Source organism: Chlorocebus sabaeus, chromosome 2 (assembly GCF_047675955.1).
Source record: "Chlorocebus sabaeus isolate Y175 chromosome 2, mChlSab1.0.hap1, whole genome shotgun sequence".
Taxonomy (NCBI): Eukaryota; Metazoa; Chordata; class Mammalia; order Primates; family Cercopithecidae; genus Chlorocebus; species Chlorocebus sabaeus.
This window is the reverse complement of record NC_132905.1, coordinates 26,595,415-26,610,941: the sequence shown is the minus strand read 5'-3', so window position 1 is coordinate 26,610,941 and position 15,527 is coordinate 26,595,415. Positions and strand designations below refer to the sequence as shown.

The window sequence follows — 15,527 nt, the reverse complement described above, 5'->3', positions numbered from 1 at the left end:
CCCCTCCCCCATCCCCACCATCTGCTCTCCAGAAAGCAGATCAAATTTTCAGGCTAAGGTACTCTGGCGCCAAGGACTCAGCCCCTCCATGCTTCCCCCTGCCCCCGACCAACTCCGAAATCCAACACCACGACCCAAATGGACTGCAGCCACATAAAACCACAAAGTAAAGTTTATAAAGCTTTATTAAACATTTCAAACAGCTGTGCAACGAACACACCAAATAAAAGCTCTAGAATAGCAGTCCAAACGTTTCACAAGTATGGCCTCACAGTCCCATTCCCTAGATGAACTGCCTCCAGTTCTGTTCTCTGCCTGGCCCATCTCTCTTTCTCCTCAGGCAAGAGAGAGATGGATGGATCAGACCGAAAGGACAGGCATGCTGATCTCCAGTAGGCAGGGGCCAGGAGAAAGTCTCGTTTGCCAACACTTGTTACTGAAGCGCAGAAAAAGCAGCAAGTGACAGTCACACAGTCTTCCTGGGTATTCTTCATAATGTACAGTCTATATGCGCAGGAACGGAGAAGCCCCTGGCGGGAGGATGATGGCCACTGCTCCCCTGTCTTGTCTGAATCACCTCGGAGTCCAGTGTGCTGGTCACTCTGCAATCCCCATGCTAAATAAAAACTGTAGCGGCACCTACCATATATAGCTAGCTATTGCTAAACCTCAAAATCAGAACATGTTCGATAAAGCTTCTTTAAAAGGAATATACACATGTATTTGTACACACACACACGCACAGGGCACACCAAAAAATATCCAAACATCTATCAAGGGGATCATGGCTGTTATGAAACACACAGGTACTCTCCCACTCACTCAGCTGGGGACTGCTAGAACTACGTGAACACACCATACTTCAATGCTGCAGAGCATGCACGGGAGACACAATGAGGCCCCCCTCCTTGGAACAGTTGAGAAAGGCAGGAGGAAGGGCAAAGGAAGTGAGGCTGGGCAGGAAAGCATGAGCCCAGACACCCAGGTGAAAGAGCAACATCTATCTGTTGCTTCCTTTCTTAAAAATGCAGCGGAGAAAATACTGAAGATTTGTGGACAACAAACAGTCAAGACATGTTTCTGTCTAGCCTGCTGAACAAGGAAAGAAGGATGAAAAAGCGAGGCTCTCGGGCGTCAGCAATCTCTTCAAATTTGAGATAAGTGCAAAAATGAGCCCTGTCTTGGACAGGTACTCCCCCAAAAAAAGGAAAAGGGTGGAAGAGAAGTAAAGGGAAACCAGGAGAGGGACTGAGTCAGTAACATTCTGGGAAGGAAGGAGACCCTGACAAGGAGGGGTCACAGAGGTGACAATGAGACTGGCATTTTATCTGCCCCAGGTCGCATTGGGGCGGTTGACCAGGATGGGCCCAGACTCCTCGCAGTAATGAGGCGAGGGGGGTGGTCATGCAGCCAGCCAGGACCTAGATGGGGACAGAACACACACAACCACAAGACCACCCACGACTATAGGACTTTACAATAAAAGCACCGGTCAGTGCCATTATTCACATTATAAGGATAAAACATCACAGGCCAAAAAGGCGCCGTCAGGAATGTGACACCCGCGAGGCTGCGGGATTTGAAACTCCAATGCTTTATGACCTATGTCAATGCCTCCCCTCCCGTCTTCTGCTTCCTTGGAAAGCTAACAGGGCAGGCCGTTAGGTGCCCACAACGCCGGGATCATGCGCCGATTCTGGAAGCGGTGAATCGGAGCAGTGGTACAGGAAACAGTTTCCCCAGCAGCTATAGCAGATAAGGAAAAGGGCTGCCAGGAAAACCAAGGCACAAATTGTGCAAGGCTTCCGTTCCAGGAGGAAGCTGAGCAGGTAGAAGCCCATGAACATGGAGTGGCTGAACCACAGGGCGGGGTTGAGGGGCTTGGGGATGAGGAGGACGGGCAGCAGCCACTGGAGGCAATACATGATCTCTGCCGGGCAGGGCCTTCACCAAGGCTGCCGGGCACCGCTGCAGGAACCGACCTAATGGGAGCCAGCGGGCGCAGGCGGCTGCCCTCCGCTTTCTTCAACCCTCACTCTCCAGGAGCTGAGCCGCTGTGCTCTCTGGCTGTCAGCCCGGGATCACCAAGGCAGCAGGGATCCTGAAGAGAAAAGTCAACACAACAGACAAACAGACAAAGAACAGACAGACAGACAAACACACATACAAAAAAAAAAAAAAAAAAAAAAACAGGAACAGAATGTATACTTATTTGGGAAAATGGATCATGGTTAACAACAGCAAATGTGAAATGCCCTTTCCTCCCTGCCCACCCGTGAAAGTTCTACTCCTCTCCAAGTCACTAATTCGGGAAGCTTCCTGGGATGTCTCCCCGGGGCTTCTCCTGGGGCATCAGGGAGAGGGCTCTTTGGCACGGTTTCACACAGTGGACTGGCTTTGCCTGGGCCCTGCCCAGCAGAGATCATGTATCGCCTCCTGGGGCTGCAGCCCGTCCTCAAGGGGCCCAGACCTCACAATACCGCCCAGTGGTTGCCAAAGGACGACCAAGGGCTCCCTGCTGTGCCCCCACGTGGTAAGGACAGGGTTCTGTATCTAGCATCTCTCACAGCCATAGGTGCTCAGGCACTGAGTGCCGAGTTAAAGCTGTCAGCGGCGCACTGCCGGCCACCAGACCACAGGCAAAGGATCCTGAGGCAGCTGCAGCCTCGAAATATTTTAAGATGGCAGCCTAGGCTAAGCTTGCCTTTTTCAAATAGCCCGGCGTCACTTTGCCAGAACCTGCCAACTTCTCCGAAAGTCAATGTAGAAAAAAAGTCACTATGCTACTTTGTCCAAACTGAAGTCGCTTGGATCATTACACCTCCATCTGCTGCTGGCATTGTACAGAACCTGACCTCTAGGAGCTTTTAACGAAAATTAATTTTCTATCCACATAGGGGCAAATGCCAGTTGGCCCCTGGGCAAAAGGCAGCTTGCTGTAAAGAGGTGCTTTCGGCTGGCCACCGGTGTGCGGGGACCACACTCACAAACCGCATTCCGGTCTTCCCGTCCGCAAAATCTGCGTTGTGCGAGGGACCCACAAGACGGGCGGTCTGAAAGGGACCCACCTCACTTGGAAATGGGGCTGCGGTAGCCACAACTCTGCGGTAGCCACAACTCTCCGGTAGCGGTAGCGAAACCCCGTTCGGTGATCCAGCCGCCCAGCGCAACGGGTACAAAGAACCAGCGGCTAAGGCCGACCTACCAGGGCTTGGGGGAGGGGAGCGGAAGACAGAGGTCGAAACGACCTGTCCAGCAGAAAACTATCCCCGAGCATATTCCAACCACTTCTCCGTAGAGAGCTCATTCCTTCCGCGCATACGAAGGGCGCCAATCCTTCCTGTATCCCTCCCACAGATACCAGGTGACTACTGCTTTTGCGCCCAAAGCGCAGTGCCCTGGCTCAGCTCCCTACGGTAGCGACCTCCACCGCAGATCCTCATCTCCTCGCTAACGTAAGAGAGATGTAAAGAATCAGACGGGTTACGCGCTCAGGGACACTCATGAAGCAGAGGACCTGGGCTTAAAACTCATTCAGTATTAGGAAAAGAGCGCCGAGCATGGTTCTATTATGCCGAGGCTTCTGAAAGGGGCACCATTTTTTTTTGCTCTATGGGGCAGATGAACCCTCCCTAATTTCTGTTTTCCATCTATCCCCAAGGTAGGCTCTGGAGTGGCACCGGGGTCTGAGCTCAAATTTGCAGGCCAGGGACTGGGGAGAAGGGCGCCACACTAAGAGACCTGCACCCCCATCCTCGCCTTGTACTCTATCCAGAGTCGTGGTACCCCTCCATTTTAAAGCAAAATCCAAAAGCAAGCACGGCGGAATCTTCTGGAAGGGGGCTAAGATGGAACTCAGGAGGCGGGGGTCGGTATGGAAAGAGCAGATGGATTATTTTTTTCCTCTCCTGGCGAATGAGGAGCGCCCCCAGCCACCCCTCCTCATAAACAACCCCCCAAGGCGCGCATGCGCACTTAAGTGGCGGGCGGGTACTTAAGGCGCGGCCACCTCGGCTGCGGCAGTGCGCCCAACAGCGGACTCCAAGACCAGCGGATCTCGGCAAACCCTCTCTCTCGACCACCCACCTACCACTCTCGGAACCATGGCGGCAGTGGCGGCAGCCTCGGCTGAACTGCTCATCATCGGCTGGTACATCTTCCGTGTGCTGCTGCAGGTAAGTGTGCCAGGGTTTCGGGTGGGAGAGGGTTCCCAACTCGCGCCCCCAGAATCCGCAAGACCGCGTCGCGATTGCCGCCTCCCAGACCGTCCTATTCCGATTGCCGCGATCCCTGCCTGCCAAAGTGCCGCTGCCGGCACCGCGCGCCCCCTGCCCATTCCCTGCGCCGTCCTCCTCGCGCTGACCCTCCCTAGTGCACCCGCGCCTGCCCGGGAACAAAGACTCGGGGCGCGGCGGGCGACCGCTGCGGACGATCACCCAGGCTTTTAGCGACCTACGCGGTAAGAAAAACCCGCTACACCCGGACTCGACCCCAGGAGGGAGGCGGGGCACTACTGTGTTGCAAGACTTTACAGCTCGCAGAGTGAAAATTTTCCACCTTAAAAAATTGCGCATTGCGGAGAAATTTTATTTAAAAAAACATATAGCGCTTGCGGGGATGAAACAAAAAATAAGTTAGAAAAAGGCACTTCTCAGAAAAAATAAAAATTACTTCGCAAAAAAACCCAAAACAAAACAAAACAAACCCTACAACGAATTAGAGAAAAAGTAGTTCACAGGAAAAGAGAAAGACGCGCATTGCAGGAAAAATAAATCGGAGAAAAGCACTTGGCAGAAAAAAAAAATGCATTAGATTAAAAACGCACTGCAGAAAAAAATTAGACAAGGGAGCTAACAGAAATAAATGAATTGGGCAAAAACGCTTTCAAGAAAAAAATTAGAGAAAAAATCCCCTCGAGAGAAAAATAGAAGGGGAAAAAGGCGCTTCCAAAAAAGGATAATTGCTTTACGAAAAAAAAAAATCAAAAAGAGGCAAAAGCGCTTTGTGTAAAAAGAGATAAATCAAAAGAAAGCGCTTTGCCCATAAAACCATTTACCCTAAAAGCTCCCTTTGCAGGAAGAATTCCCTGCTAAAGGAATCCTTTGCCAAAGGAATCGCATATTTCCTTCAAGGTGTTCCTGGAATGCTGCATTTACTGGGTAGGATTCGCTTTTCGAAATCCTCCAGGGACACAGCCCATTGCGAGAAGTGAGGTATACCTAAGTTGTGGGTCCAATCAGCTTGCCGCCATGCAGCTCTCAGCACAGTTGGAAAAGCTCCAGCTGCCCTGACTCGTGGACAAGCTGCGCCCGCGCCTGCCTCTCCAGCCTACGCTGGATGGGCGGGCGGGGCAGGGGGTGGGGCGGGGGTGGGCACGGCAGCACCACAGACATGCTGTGGGTGCTCTCCACTAAGGGTGGGTCCTGGGTTTCTCGCCGCAGGTGTTCAGGTACTCCCTGCAGAAGCTGGCGTACACGGTGTCGCGGACCGGGCGGCAGGTGTTGGGGGAGCGCAGGCAGCGAGCCCCCAACTGAGGCCCCAGCTCCCAGCCCTGGGCGGCCGTATCATCAGGTGCTCCTGTGCATCTCAGCCAGCATGGGAGCCAGTGCCGCACAGGAATGGGGGGTCCCCTGTGCTCCCTCGCCAGAGGAGCACTTGGCAAGGTCAGTGAGGGGCCAGTAGACCCCTGGAGAAGCAGTACCGACAATGACGAAGATACCAGATCCCTTCCCAACCCTTTGCACCAGTCCCACCAAGGGGCAGGGTCGGGAGAGGAGGGGGGATAGGGGGAGCAGACCCCTGAGATTTGGGCATAGGCACCGCATTCTGATCTGGACAAAGTTGGGACAGCGCCATCCCAGCCCCGAAGCCAGGGCCATGCCAGCAGGCCCCACCATGGAGATCCAAACACCACACCAGCCAGCAGAATGGACGTTCTGACATCGCCAGCCGAAGCCCTGAATCTTGGTGCAGCACCAACCGCGTGCCTGTGTGGCGGGACTGGAGGGCACAGTTGAGGAAGGAGGGTGGTTAAGAAATACAGTGGGGCCCTCTCGCTGTCCCTTACCTAGGGCACTTGCATTCCAGCCTTGCTGCATTTGCTCCCTCGATTCCCCTTTCCTCCTCACTGCCTCCCAAGCCCACCCTACTCCAAAATAATGTGTCACCTGATTTGGAACTATTCAAGCAGTAAAAGGAAATGAATCCCACCTTTACTAAAACACTTTCTCTGAATCCCCCTTGCCCCTCACTGATCTTGCTTTTCCCTGGTCTCACGCAGTTGTGGTCAATATTGTGGTAATCGCTAATTGTACTGATTGTTTAAGTGTGCATTAGTTGTGTCTCCCCAGCTAGATTGTAAGCTCCTGGAGGACAGGGACCACCTCTACAAAAAATAAAAAAAAGTACCTCCCCTGTCTCGCACAGTGTCCCAGGACCCTGCGGGGCAGTGGAGGCGCGCCAAAATTTTGTCTCTTGTGATTTCTTTAGCGGCATCAACACACACTTCTAAGATTCAGCTGATGTGCCCATTGTGGAACAGGCACTCTGCTTGGGGGAGGGAGGAAAAGGAGGGCCATCAAAATTGCAATAAGCTGGGCCCCTCACACACCCAACCTCATCTCAATGCTGTCCTGTGATAAAGGACCATTTCCCCCCCCTCCCCAACGAGAAAGGCTGACATCTTCACTTGTGGTCCGGGAATAAGGGACCACTTCCCCCTCCCCAAAGGGATAGGTGCTTTACTTGTGGTCTTAGGAGAAGGGGCCAAAGCAGGTAATCACTTTGGGAAAGATGAGAGGAGGGGAAAAAGGTGGCAGTAGCCCTCCAAAGAGGTACTAGGGACCAAGGGGGTGATTTCAGAACACAAAGCCTTACTCCAGGTCTCCATCCAGGAGCCCCAAGGAAATGAGTACTGGGCAGGGTAGACATTGGCTTAGACAATGAGTATGGGATAAGAGGTGCAGTGTGGCACCTTCTCCACCCAGCTTAATGCTGCAGGCCCCATATCCACCAGGACCACTACAAAGACAATCTGCCTGGCCCTGCTACTCTGCAGGGTCTCCTGGCCCCACCTTACCCCAGAAACCTCTCTCCCCAATACTGGATTTCTGCTTTCCCAGCACCAGCCTCCTTCTTCTTAGGGATGCTTACCAGGTCCCTGGCCCTGGGCTCTCCCCTGCCATCATGTCAGGGTAGGCAGTGGGCTGGCTGCTCGGCCTCGGACTTGTCTTCCTCTCCCACTCCCCAGTGAGTCAGGGCTCTTTCTACACAGGGTCAGCTGACTGTCTCACCAAATGGCCCTGCCGCCTGTTCAGCCTTGTCTCTGGCTTTATGTGTCCCTGTCACCACACACCTGTTGCTGGGTCAACACCAAGGGAGGGAGTTGGTGGGCCATAAATCTCTCTTCCTGCCACTTCTTCGAATCCCTTAGTCACAGCTGTCACAAATACTTCTGGAGCACAAAGTACCTTGCCCCCTTAAGCCTGACCATGTTTCCTTCCCCTAAGCAAGCCCCCCAGTCACCAGCACCTCTAAAGGCATCTAAAACTTCATTCGGTATCAGAGAATTATAGGGGTGGGGAGGTGCAGATCCCGGTTCTGGTCTTGGCTTTGCCATCAATCAGCCTAGGGAACCTGGACATGTCACCTTATAACCTTCATCTTCAGTTTCCCTCTCTAAGAGGGCCTCTGAGATGCCAGTGAACCCTAACATGCTAGAAACTGTCGTCGCAGTGGCAATCAGGACTCATCAGGACTCGGAGAGGATGTGCAATCTGAGACTTCATCTTTCTTAGGCTGGGTGGCTATAGCTGCTACCATAGCCTGAAGGTGAGGCAGGTCTCCTCTCACCCCAGTGTGACTCATCAGCAGGCAATGCCCACACCTCCTCCCTTCTGAACCCCTATCTTGGCAGGCCTCAGAACTGGGAGTTTCTGTGGTTTTCCACACTAAACCCACAGAATCATGAACATACCAACATGTGTTCTCAATGAAGGCTGACCCTCCCTTTGGAGCTTTTGAGGGGTATGCCCACAGCCCCACTGCCCCTGATGCTCTAACCTCAGCCCAAGGGACAAGGGAGGTGGACCAAAAGCAGCATGGTAAGAGCTGGCTGCTCTGGACACAGCACCTCCTTTGCCCCCACTTAGAAGATAAGAGGCTGCTTGTAGCCCCAGAGTTTTCCATATCATCTTGGCAAAGCCCTTTTCCTCCATCCATCCATCAGCAGGGTTGTGTGTGTGACAAGGTGAGATGACAGATTTCCAGGCAAGGGCTGCCCTGGTGGCCTGCATCTGCATGTGTGGGCTTCAATGTGCAATGTCCACTCCCCATTTGCATCCTCCACCCACAAAACCTCATGTTCTGGCAGCAAACAACCCACCAGAGAAGACAATGCATTCACTTTCCATCCAGTGCAATGCCAAGCAATGCTTAGATGGTCCAAACACACCTTGTTTATAAAATTTGTTCCACAAACTATACCATTAAACATTTTATTCTGATAGAGAGCAATGGGAAGAATTGAAAATGCCTAGTATTTTATTGCACAGCCCTTAGTCACAGTGCTGAATGCCCCCTTTGCCTAAACTGTCATTGCTCCCAGAAGATTTTGCCCCCCACAAGGCCAAGGACAGAGCAGATCAATTGGGAAGGAGTTGAGAATGGCTCTGTGGGACTCCAGCAGAGAGACCCTTGAGAGTAATGCTCCAGGATGTTAAGTTTCTTAGCCTAACCAGCTGAAGTCCAGAGGTGGCAGGTTTAGGTACCATGACTTTTAGGGGTGCAGGGTGCTATGTGACACTGTCACCTTTATCTGTGGAATATTTGCATTGTCAGTGAAGGAAGGGATGTCTGCTGTCAGGGAAGGGCAGGGACAAGTTCCTTGAGTTTGGGCAACAGATAACTGTTGGATCGGGGAGCAGGTCTGCTGTGAGTCATTTACTAGATATCTATTTTGAAATGTGTATCTCCTCAGGAGCCAACACCCCAAAGGGAGATTCTGAATTTGCAGTTAACTCCCCCTCCCCGGCCCCCCCACCAGAGATTTAAACGTGTGCACTCATGCACATACACAAAACACTAGTCAAACAACAATCTCTTTTCCCTTGGTGACCTCTGACTTCCTCTATATGCCCCAGAGACATGTTGTCACCATCTTCCCTGGGAATGATCCTGTTTATCCTCCCCTCCCCCACTTGCCCTCCCACAGGGCCCATGCCCCAGCAGGATCCAGATTCCTGAGCATTTCCAGAGCAGGAAGTCAGAGAGGCAGGCAACGCATGGTTCTTGGTATATCGCACAGGGACAGGCTTGAAATGGAATGCATGTGTTTCAAAGATAGGAGAACAACAACAAAAAAAGACAGCCTAACCCAGATTCCTCTTTGAAACAACATATTACAGATTAAAGGTTAAACTGGTTTTGGCAGCAACTCTAATAAGACCAATTTCAGATATGGAATTGACCTGGTCACTGGAAACCGACCAGGCTTCCCGTGATCAAATCTTTTAACAGATTTGCTTGACATTAATTAGTCTCTGATTTAAAACAAACAAGCAAACAAGATCTAACACTTTGGGCATTAGCACTTAAGCTGGAACTTTTTTTTGGTCCCAGCTTTGGTGTTGCCGTCCAGAAGGCTGACGGGATGACTGGACCATGTCAGGCAAGGCAGAGAAGCCGTCCCCAACACACCAGTTCCCTGAAAGGGATAAAGACGATCCAAACCTATAAACAGAAAGGCTGTTTCTTTCCGAGGACAGACCCCAGTCTCCCAACATTTAGCGCTGAAATGGGACACGAAGACCTGGAAGGAAACTAAAGAAGATTTGGAAAGGGGAAGGAAAAAGCAACTGTCTCCCATCCCCCATGCTTCCTTTCCAGGACATTAGTGTGCCAGGCATTCCGTTCTTTCAGCTGCCCTTGAGGGCCACTCCCCACGTCTATAGAAGGAAAGGGAAGGGGTGTCCACCCTTGATGTAAAGTTGGAGGGAGTAAGAAGCGCCCGCGACTCTTAGCAGAGCGTCAACCTATCACCCCAAACACCGAAGCGGGGCCTCGAGCGGGAGACCCTCTCTCCCCTCACCCCCACGCCCCCCGCCCCGGCCAAAAAAAAGCAACTAACTACACTGATGGGGACAGAGTGACAGGCCTCTCACAAGCTGGGCACCCTGCGTGGAACCCGGGGCCGCAGAGATGGTGGTCGCACTCTCCAGCCCCGTGCCCCGGCTCTGCCTGCCTCATGCTACAAGGACACTGACCTTGGACAAGGCCGGAGCGAGCACCCAGGAGTACTGTGACCACCCCCGGGCTGGAAAGGGACCCCCAAGGCCCAGGTTAGGTCCAATCACAGCAATCACCTGAAGCCGGACAGGGGCGCCCTCCCTTCCCGGGGTATGCGGAAGGAAAACCCCAGTGACGGGGACCGGGCGACGCCTAAGGTGACCCAGAAGGGACAATATGGCGGCGCGGCCGCATGGAGGGCCTCTCATCCCTCCCCAAGCAGGTTGACGCCACGGTACCTGCAAGCCCTGCCATGGCGCCGCCGCCACTGTCGCCGTCTGCCGCAGCCTGCCTCCACCTCAGCTCGCCACGGACGCCGCAGGAAGCCGGGGAGACGCCCCCTTCGTCTTCTAGTGGAGCCGGCCGAGGACCCATCCTGGAATCGGGCTGCCTACCACAGACGCCTGATCACACGGCCCGAAGAGGGGAACTCACCCTCACCCCATCTCCCCTAAATATCAGCCACAGGCCACCTTTGAGTCCTTTGTACGCAGTTTTACAAAATTCTGGGAGCGCCGAGGTCCTCAAGCCCTAATAATTTTTATCAGGCGCAATGTGGACAGCCCCGAAGCGCGGCCGGGTCCCCTCATGCATATGCAGCAAATTGTGATCTTTATTTCGTGAGCGCGGGGCGGGCCGGGTTGTGTTCCTCTGGGTGAACCCGCTTAGTTCTTCCACGCGCGGACGGTCCGGGGACTCGGGGAAAACCTTCTCGTGGCTCAAAGTCCACCCCCTCCCTAGCGTTTCATCATGCAGCCAGGGCTCAGGAGCTAAGAGATCCGGCTCAGAACTTGGGACGGCCTTGGGTCAGGCCCCGGCTGCCCCACTTGCCCGGTATCTTGGGCGAGGGAGCCCCTCCCCCGCCCCGTCCCGGCTTCTGATGAAATGCCCACCTTACGGCTTTTATGGGGCTTGAATGAGTTCGTGTAGTCATTTATTAGCTAATTAAGCGTATTCCTTGGGAGCTTACTGTACCCAAGCTCAGTGCTAAGGGCAAGTAGAGTAGGTGTCCTGGGTCTTTTCCTGACCTCAAGGCGCTGCCAGTCTAATGGCGGGTAGGCGGGGAGACAGTCATATAATCACTGTATATTAGTGACTTGAATCAATACATAATTACACATCATGGGAAGTGCTGTGAGAAGAAGTAGAGAGTGTTAGGAGAAATTAATGGAGTCCTAATGTAGGGAGAGGGCGGAACCTATTTGGGAAGATGGCATTTAGGTTGAGAAACCAAGGACGATTAGGGCAAGAGTGAGAGGGGAAGATGGCATTTAGGTTGAGAAACCAAGGACGATTAGGGCAAGAGTGAGAGGGGAAATGTTCTAGACAGAAAGAACATTTGTCCCGGCCGGGCGCGGTGGCTCACGCCTGTAATCCCAGCACTTTGGGAGGCCGAGGCGGGCGGATCACAAGGTCAGGAGATCGAGACCATGGTGAAACCCCGTCTCTACTAAAAATACAAAAAATTAGCCGGGCGCAGTGGCGGGCGCCTGTAGTCCCAGCTACTCGGGAGGCTGAGGCAGGAGAATGGCGTGAACCCGGGAGGCGGAGCTTGCAGTGAGCCGAGATTGCGCCACTGCACTCCAGCCTGGGCGACAGAGCGAGACTCCGTCTCAAAAAAAAAAAAAAAAAAAAGAACATTTGTCCCAGATGTGGAGCTGGGAAAGGGGCAGGGTTAGGGTGAGGTGAGCACCAAAGAAGACAGGTCAGCTGCATACTGTATTTGGCTTTTCTCTTGAGAGTCAGGGGAAGCCATTTTCATCAGGAAAAGGATAGCAAATTTGGATTTCTGAAAGGCCACCCAGGCCGCATGGCTTGGAAAGCACTCAGGAGTGGGTGTAGGCAGACCAGTTAGGAGGTGGTTGCAGCTTTCCAGACAAAAGCTAATGCTGACTCAGACAGGGTGGTGGCTTGGGGAGGTGAAGGAAAGGATGGAAGACTGGACATGGGTGGATGTGGAGGCATTGGCAATAACTCCTCACTGGGTTTTAGCCTTGAGTAAATGAAAGGGTAAAAGAGTCCTTGGCCAAGACAATGAATTCTGAAAGAGGAATAGACTGAAGGGGAAGATCACATTCGGCTTTGAGAAGTTAGGTTTGAAATGCCTGGGCAACATGCAGGCAGAGAGGGTGAGTAGGCAGGTTTATGTGACGCAGGAGCTCCGAACAGAGTCTGGGGCTGGAAATACATATTTGGGGGCCATCAACACAAAGGTCATGGTGCTGGGTTAGAACTCAAGGGAAAGAAGGTGGAGAGAAAAGTGGGCAGAAGAGGAGGATCCAGGAAAGGAGACTGAGAAGCAGTGGCCAGTGGGGTGGAAAGAGGGACCAAGTGAGTGTGGGTCCTAGAGAGGAGGTTTCAGGAAGGAGGGAGTGCTCAGTGGGACTGATGGCTGTAGAGGACAGAAATGGAGCGGTAGGGGTTTGGGAATAAAGGTTGGTGGATTGTATCTTTTATGTTGCAAGTTAAACACACAACTACATCAATTGGCTTTAAAAAGTAGTCCGTCACTCAGTGGCTAGGCAGTGTCAGCAAGGCCCGAGGTTAATTTTATCTTCTGTCCTTGTGCTGGTTTCACGCTCATGGTCACAAGATGGCTATCCAGTTCCTGGGGTCACATCCAAAGCAAGGAGATGTCCATTTCTCCTCTAGCTGAGACTCCAACAGGCCTGAATGTGGCCTCCCACCATCCTGCTGCTTACAGGCTAAAGGGTCAATGCATCCATGGCAGCCACACCCAGTATCCAACACTGAATGACAAGAGGAGTCTTGTAGTGGAAGCCCTTGTTCAGAAAAAGAGAAAGCTGGCTTTGCGGATGCCCCCGGGATCCCCATACTATTAGCCATGTCCACTGTGTTGTTCGACATCACTGTCAACGGCGAGCCCTTGGGCCGCTTCTCCTTCAAGCTGTTTGCAGACAAAATTCCAAAGACAGCAGAAAACTTACATGCTCTGAGCACTGGAGAGAAAGGATTTGGTTATAAGGCTTCCTGCTGTCACAGAATTATTCCAGGGTTTATATGTCAGGGTGGTGACTTCACATACCATAATGGCACTGGTGGCAAGTCCATCTACGAGGAGAAATTTGATGATGAGAACTTCATCCTAAAGCATACAGGTCCTGGCATCTTGTCCATGGCAAATGCTGGACCCAACACAAACGGTTCCCAGTTTATCATCTGCACTGCCAAGACTGAGTGGTTGGATGGCAAGCATGTGGTCTTTGGCAAGGTGAAAGAAGGTATGAAGATTATGGAGGCCATGGAGCACTTTGGGTCCAGGAATGGCAAGACCAGCAAGAAGATCACCATTGCTGACTGTGGACAACTCCAATAAGTTTGACTTGTGTTTTATCTTCACCACCAGACTATTCCTTCTGTAGCTCAGGAGAGCACCCTCCACCCTATTTGCTTGCAGTATCCTAGAATCTTTGTGCTCTCACTGCAGTTCCCTTTGGGTTTCATGTTTTCCTTGTTCCCTTCCATGCCTAGGTGGATTGCAGAGTTTTTGATTATGAAATAAAAACTAAATAACAACAACAAAAAAAAGAGAGCTGAATGTTGAGAGGCTATGGAGCAACAAATTCTTTCACAGTGCTGATGGCAGAGAAAATTGGTACAGCTACTTTGGAAAACTGATAGTATCTACAAAATCTAAACATACACCTATGCTGTGATCTAGGATTTCCACTCCTAGGTACATACCCGAGAGAAATGAGTGCCTATGTCTACATGGAGACTTGTGCAAGAATGTTCACAGCAGACTTATTCATAGCTCAAATTGGAAATGGTTCAATGTCCATCACCAGAGAATGGATAAATTGTGGCATGTGCATGTAATGGAATACTGTGTTTTACGTATAAAAGAGCAAACTACTGTTACATGTAATAACACCAATTAATCTCACATATAGTATGTGGACTAAAAGAAGCCAGATACAAAACAGTATATGCCATCTTAATCCATTCATGTAAAGCTCAACTAATCTATAGGGTTAGAAATCAAAATGGCAGTTATCTGGGTCAGGTCGCGAGTAGGGATGGGAAAGGAGCAAGAGGAGCTTTTCTGGGGTGCTGGAAGGATTATATCTTCTGGCTGGTGATTACATAAGTGAAAATTCAAGTAAAAATTCACCATAAGACTAGGGGAGGCGGAGGCTGCAGTGAGCTGAGATCGTGCCACTGCTCTCCAGCCTGGGTGACAGAATGAGACCCTGTCTTGCGGGGAGAATGGGGGGGGTGCGGGGAAGAAAGAAAAAAGACTAGGGGCTTTATGTACTTTATGTATGTTATAACTCAAGAAAAATAGAAGAAAGGGGCCAGGAGTGGTGGCTCACTCCTGTAATCCCAGCACTTTGGGAGGCCAAGGCAGGTGGATCATGAGGTCAGGAGTTTGAGGCCAGCCTGGCCAACATGGTGAAATCCCGTCTCTACTAAAAATATTAAAAATAGCTGGGTGTGGTGGCGTATGCCTGTAATCCCAGCTACCCGGGATGCTGAGAATCGCTTGACCCTGGGAGGCGGAGGTTTCAGTGAGCCGAGATCGCACCACTGCACTTCAGCCTGGGCAACAGAGCGAGATTCCATCTCAAAAACAAAAACAAGAAAAATAGAAGAAAGGAAGGGGTGCTGCCATCCCATGGAATGTGGCATGCTGCTAAACAAGGATCAGGTCTGTTTTGCGGGGACACCACCTTCCAGTAACTTCAGGCTGAGTGTTAGTATGTACAAGGCCTCAGAGGCCAACCCTTTCTCCCTGGGGCTCAGAAAACTGGGGAAGCTGAGGCAGGGTTTCTAATGCACATGGAATTTGCTCCTGCTCAGCTGAACCCTTTCCCCTCTCTCCTCAAGATTGCTCCACCTTCCCAGCTCAGTTCCAGGCTGTGGAAACACCACCAATACCGGCTCTCACTTGAGGGACCTGGAAGGTCATTCTGTCCTAAAATTTTGCTGAGCCGAACTCAACTTCCTACCAAGACTTCCCCAACTTGCTCCCACCCACCAGACACCTGGAGTCACCCATGACTCCTGCTCCCTCTTGCTCCATACACCTCAACTCTTGCCCATTGCACCTGAATTTTCTTTAGGCCTTTTCTGTCCTCACTACCACCAAAGTTGGGTCCAAGCCACCATCCCTTCTCCCCTGAACCCTGCAGCAACCTCCTCACTGGTCTCTCTGCTGCCTGTCTCACCCAGAACCTTCATCTTCCACCCAGGATGATCTTTTTTTGTTTGTTTTTTTT

The 15,527-nt window shown here is 51.8% G+C and overlaps 2 protein-coding genes and 1 pseudogene across 4 annotated transcripts; 2 read left to right on the top strand and 1 right to left on the bottom strand.

Moving 5' to 3' along the window:
- Positions 1 to 167: 167 nt before the first annotated feature.
- BLCAP (BLCAP apoptosis inducing factor) lies at positions 168 to 10,651 on the bottom strand. Its single transcript, XM_008017878.3, has 2 exons — positions 10,524 to 10,651; positions 168 to 2,101 (listed from the first exon to the last, which is right to left on the bottom strand). The coding sequence occupies exon 2, from the start codon at positions 1,923 to 1,925 to the stop codon at positions 1,662 to 1,664; it is 264 nt and encodes an 87-aa protein (XP_008016069.1). The 5' UTR covers positions 1,926 to 2,101; positions 10,524 to 10,651; the 3' UTR covers positions 168 to 1,661.
- On the top strand, positions 4,022 to 6,465 carry NNAT (neuronatin). 3 transcript variants are annotated; one of them, XM_037982785.2, is made up of 3 exons: positions 4,022 to 4,175; positions 5,133 to 5,208; positions 5,442 to 6,465. In XM_037982785.2, the coding sequence occupies exons 1-3, from the start codon at positions 4,104 to 4,106 to the stop codon at positions 5,669 to 5,671; spliced, it is 378 nt and encodes a 125-aa protein (XP_037838713.1). In that variant the 5' UTR covers positions 4,022 to 4,103; the 3' UTR covers positions 5,672 to 6,465. The 3 variants fall into 3 exon arrangements, with proteins under 3 accessions (XP_037838713.1, XP_008016088.1, XP_008016092.1); XM_008017897.3 differs by having other exon boundaries at positions 5,133 to 5,213; XM_008017901.3 differs by lacking the exon at positions 5,133 to 5,208.
- Positions 10,652 to 11,989: 1,338 nt separating the features above from the next.
- Positions 11,990 to 13,775, top strand: LOC140710274 (peptidyl-prolyl cis-trans isomerase A pseudogene; annotated as a pseudogene).
- Positions 13,776 to 15,527: the final 1,752 nt, after the last annotated feature.

Coding starts and splice junctions, on each gene's coding strand:
- BLCAP (XM_008017878.3), bottom strand. CDS start 1,925: ATGTATTGCCTCCAGTGGCTGCTGCCCGTCCTCCTCATCCCCAAGCCC.
- NNAT (XM_037982785.2), top strand. CDS start 4,104: ATGGCGGCAGTGGCGGCAGCCTCGGCTGAACTGCTCATCATCGGCTGG. Junction 4,176..5,132: donor TCTTCCGTGTGCTGCTGCAG/GTAAGTGTGCCA, acceptor ATTTCCTTCAAG/GTGTTCCTGGAATGCTGCAT. Junction 5,209..5,441: donor GACACAGCCCATTGCGAGAA/GTGAGGTATACC, acceptor TTCTCGCCGCAG/GTGTTCAGGTACTCCCTGCA.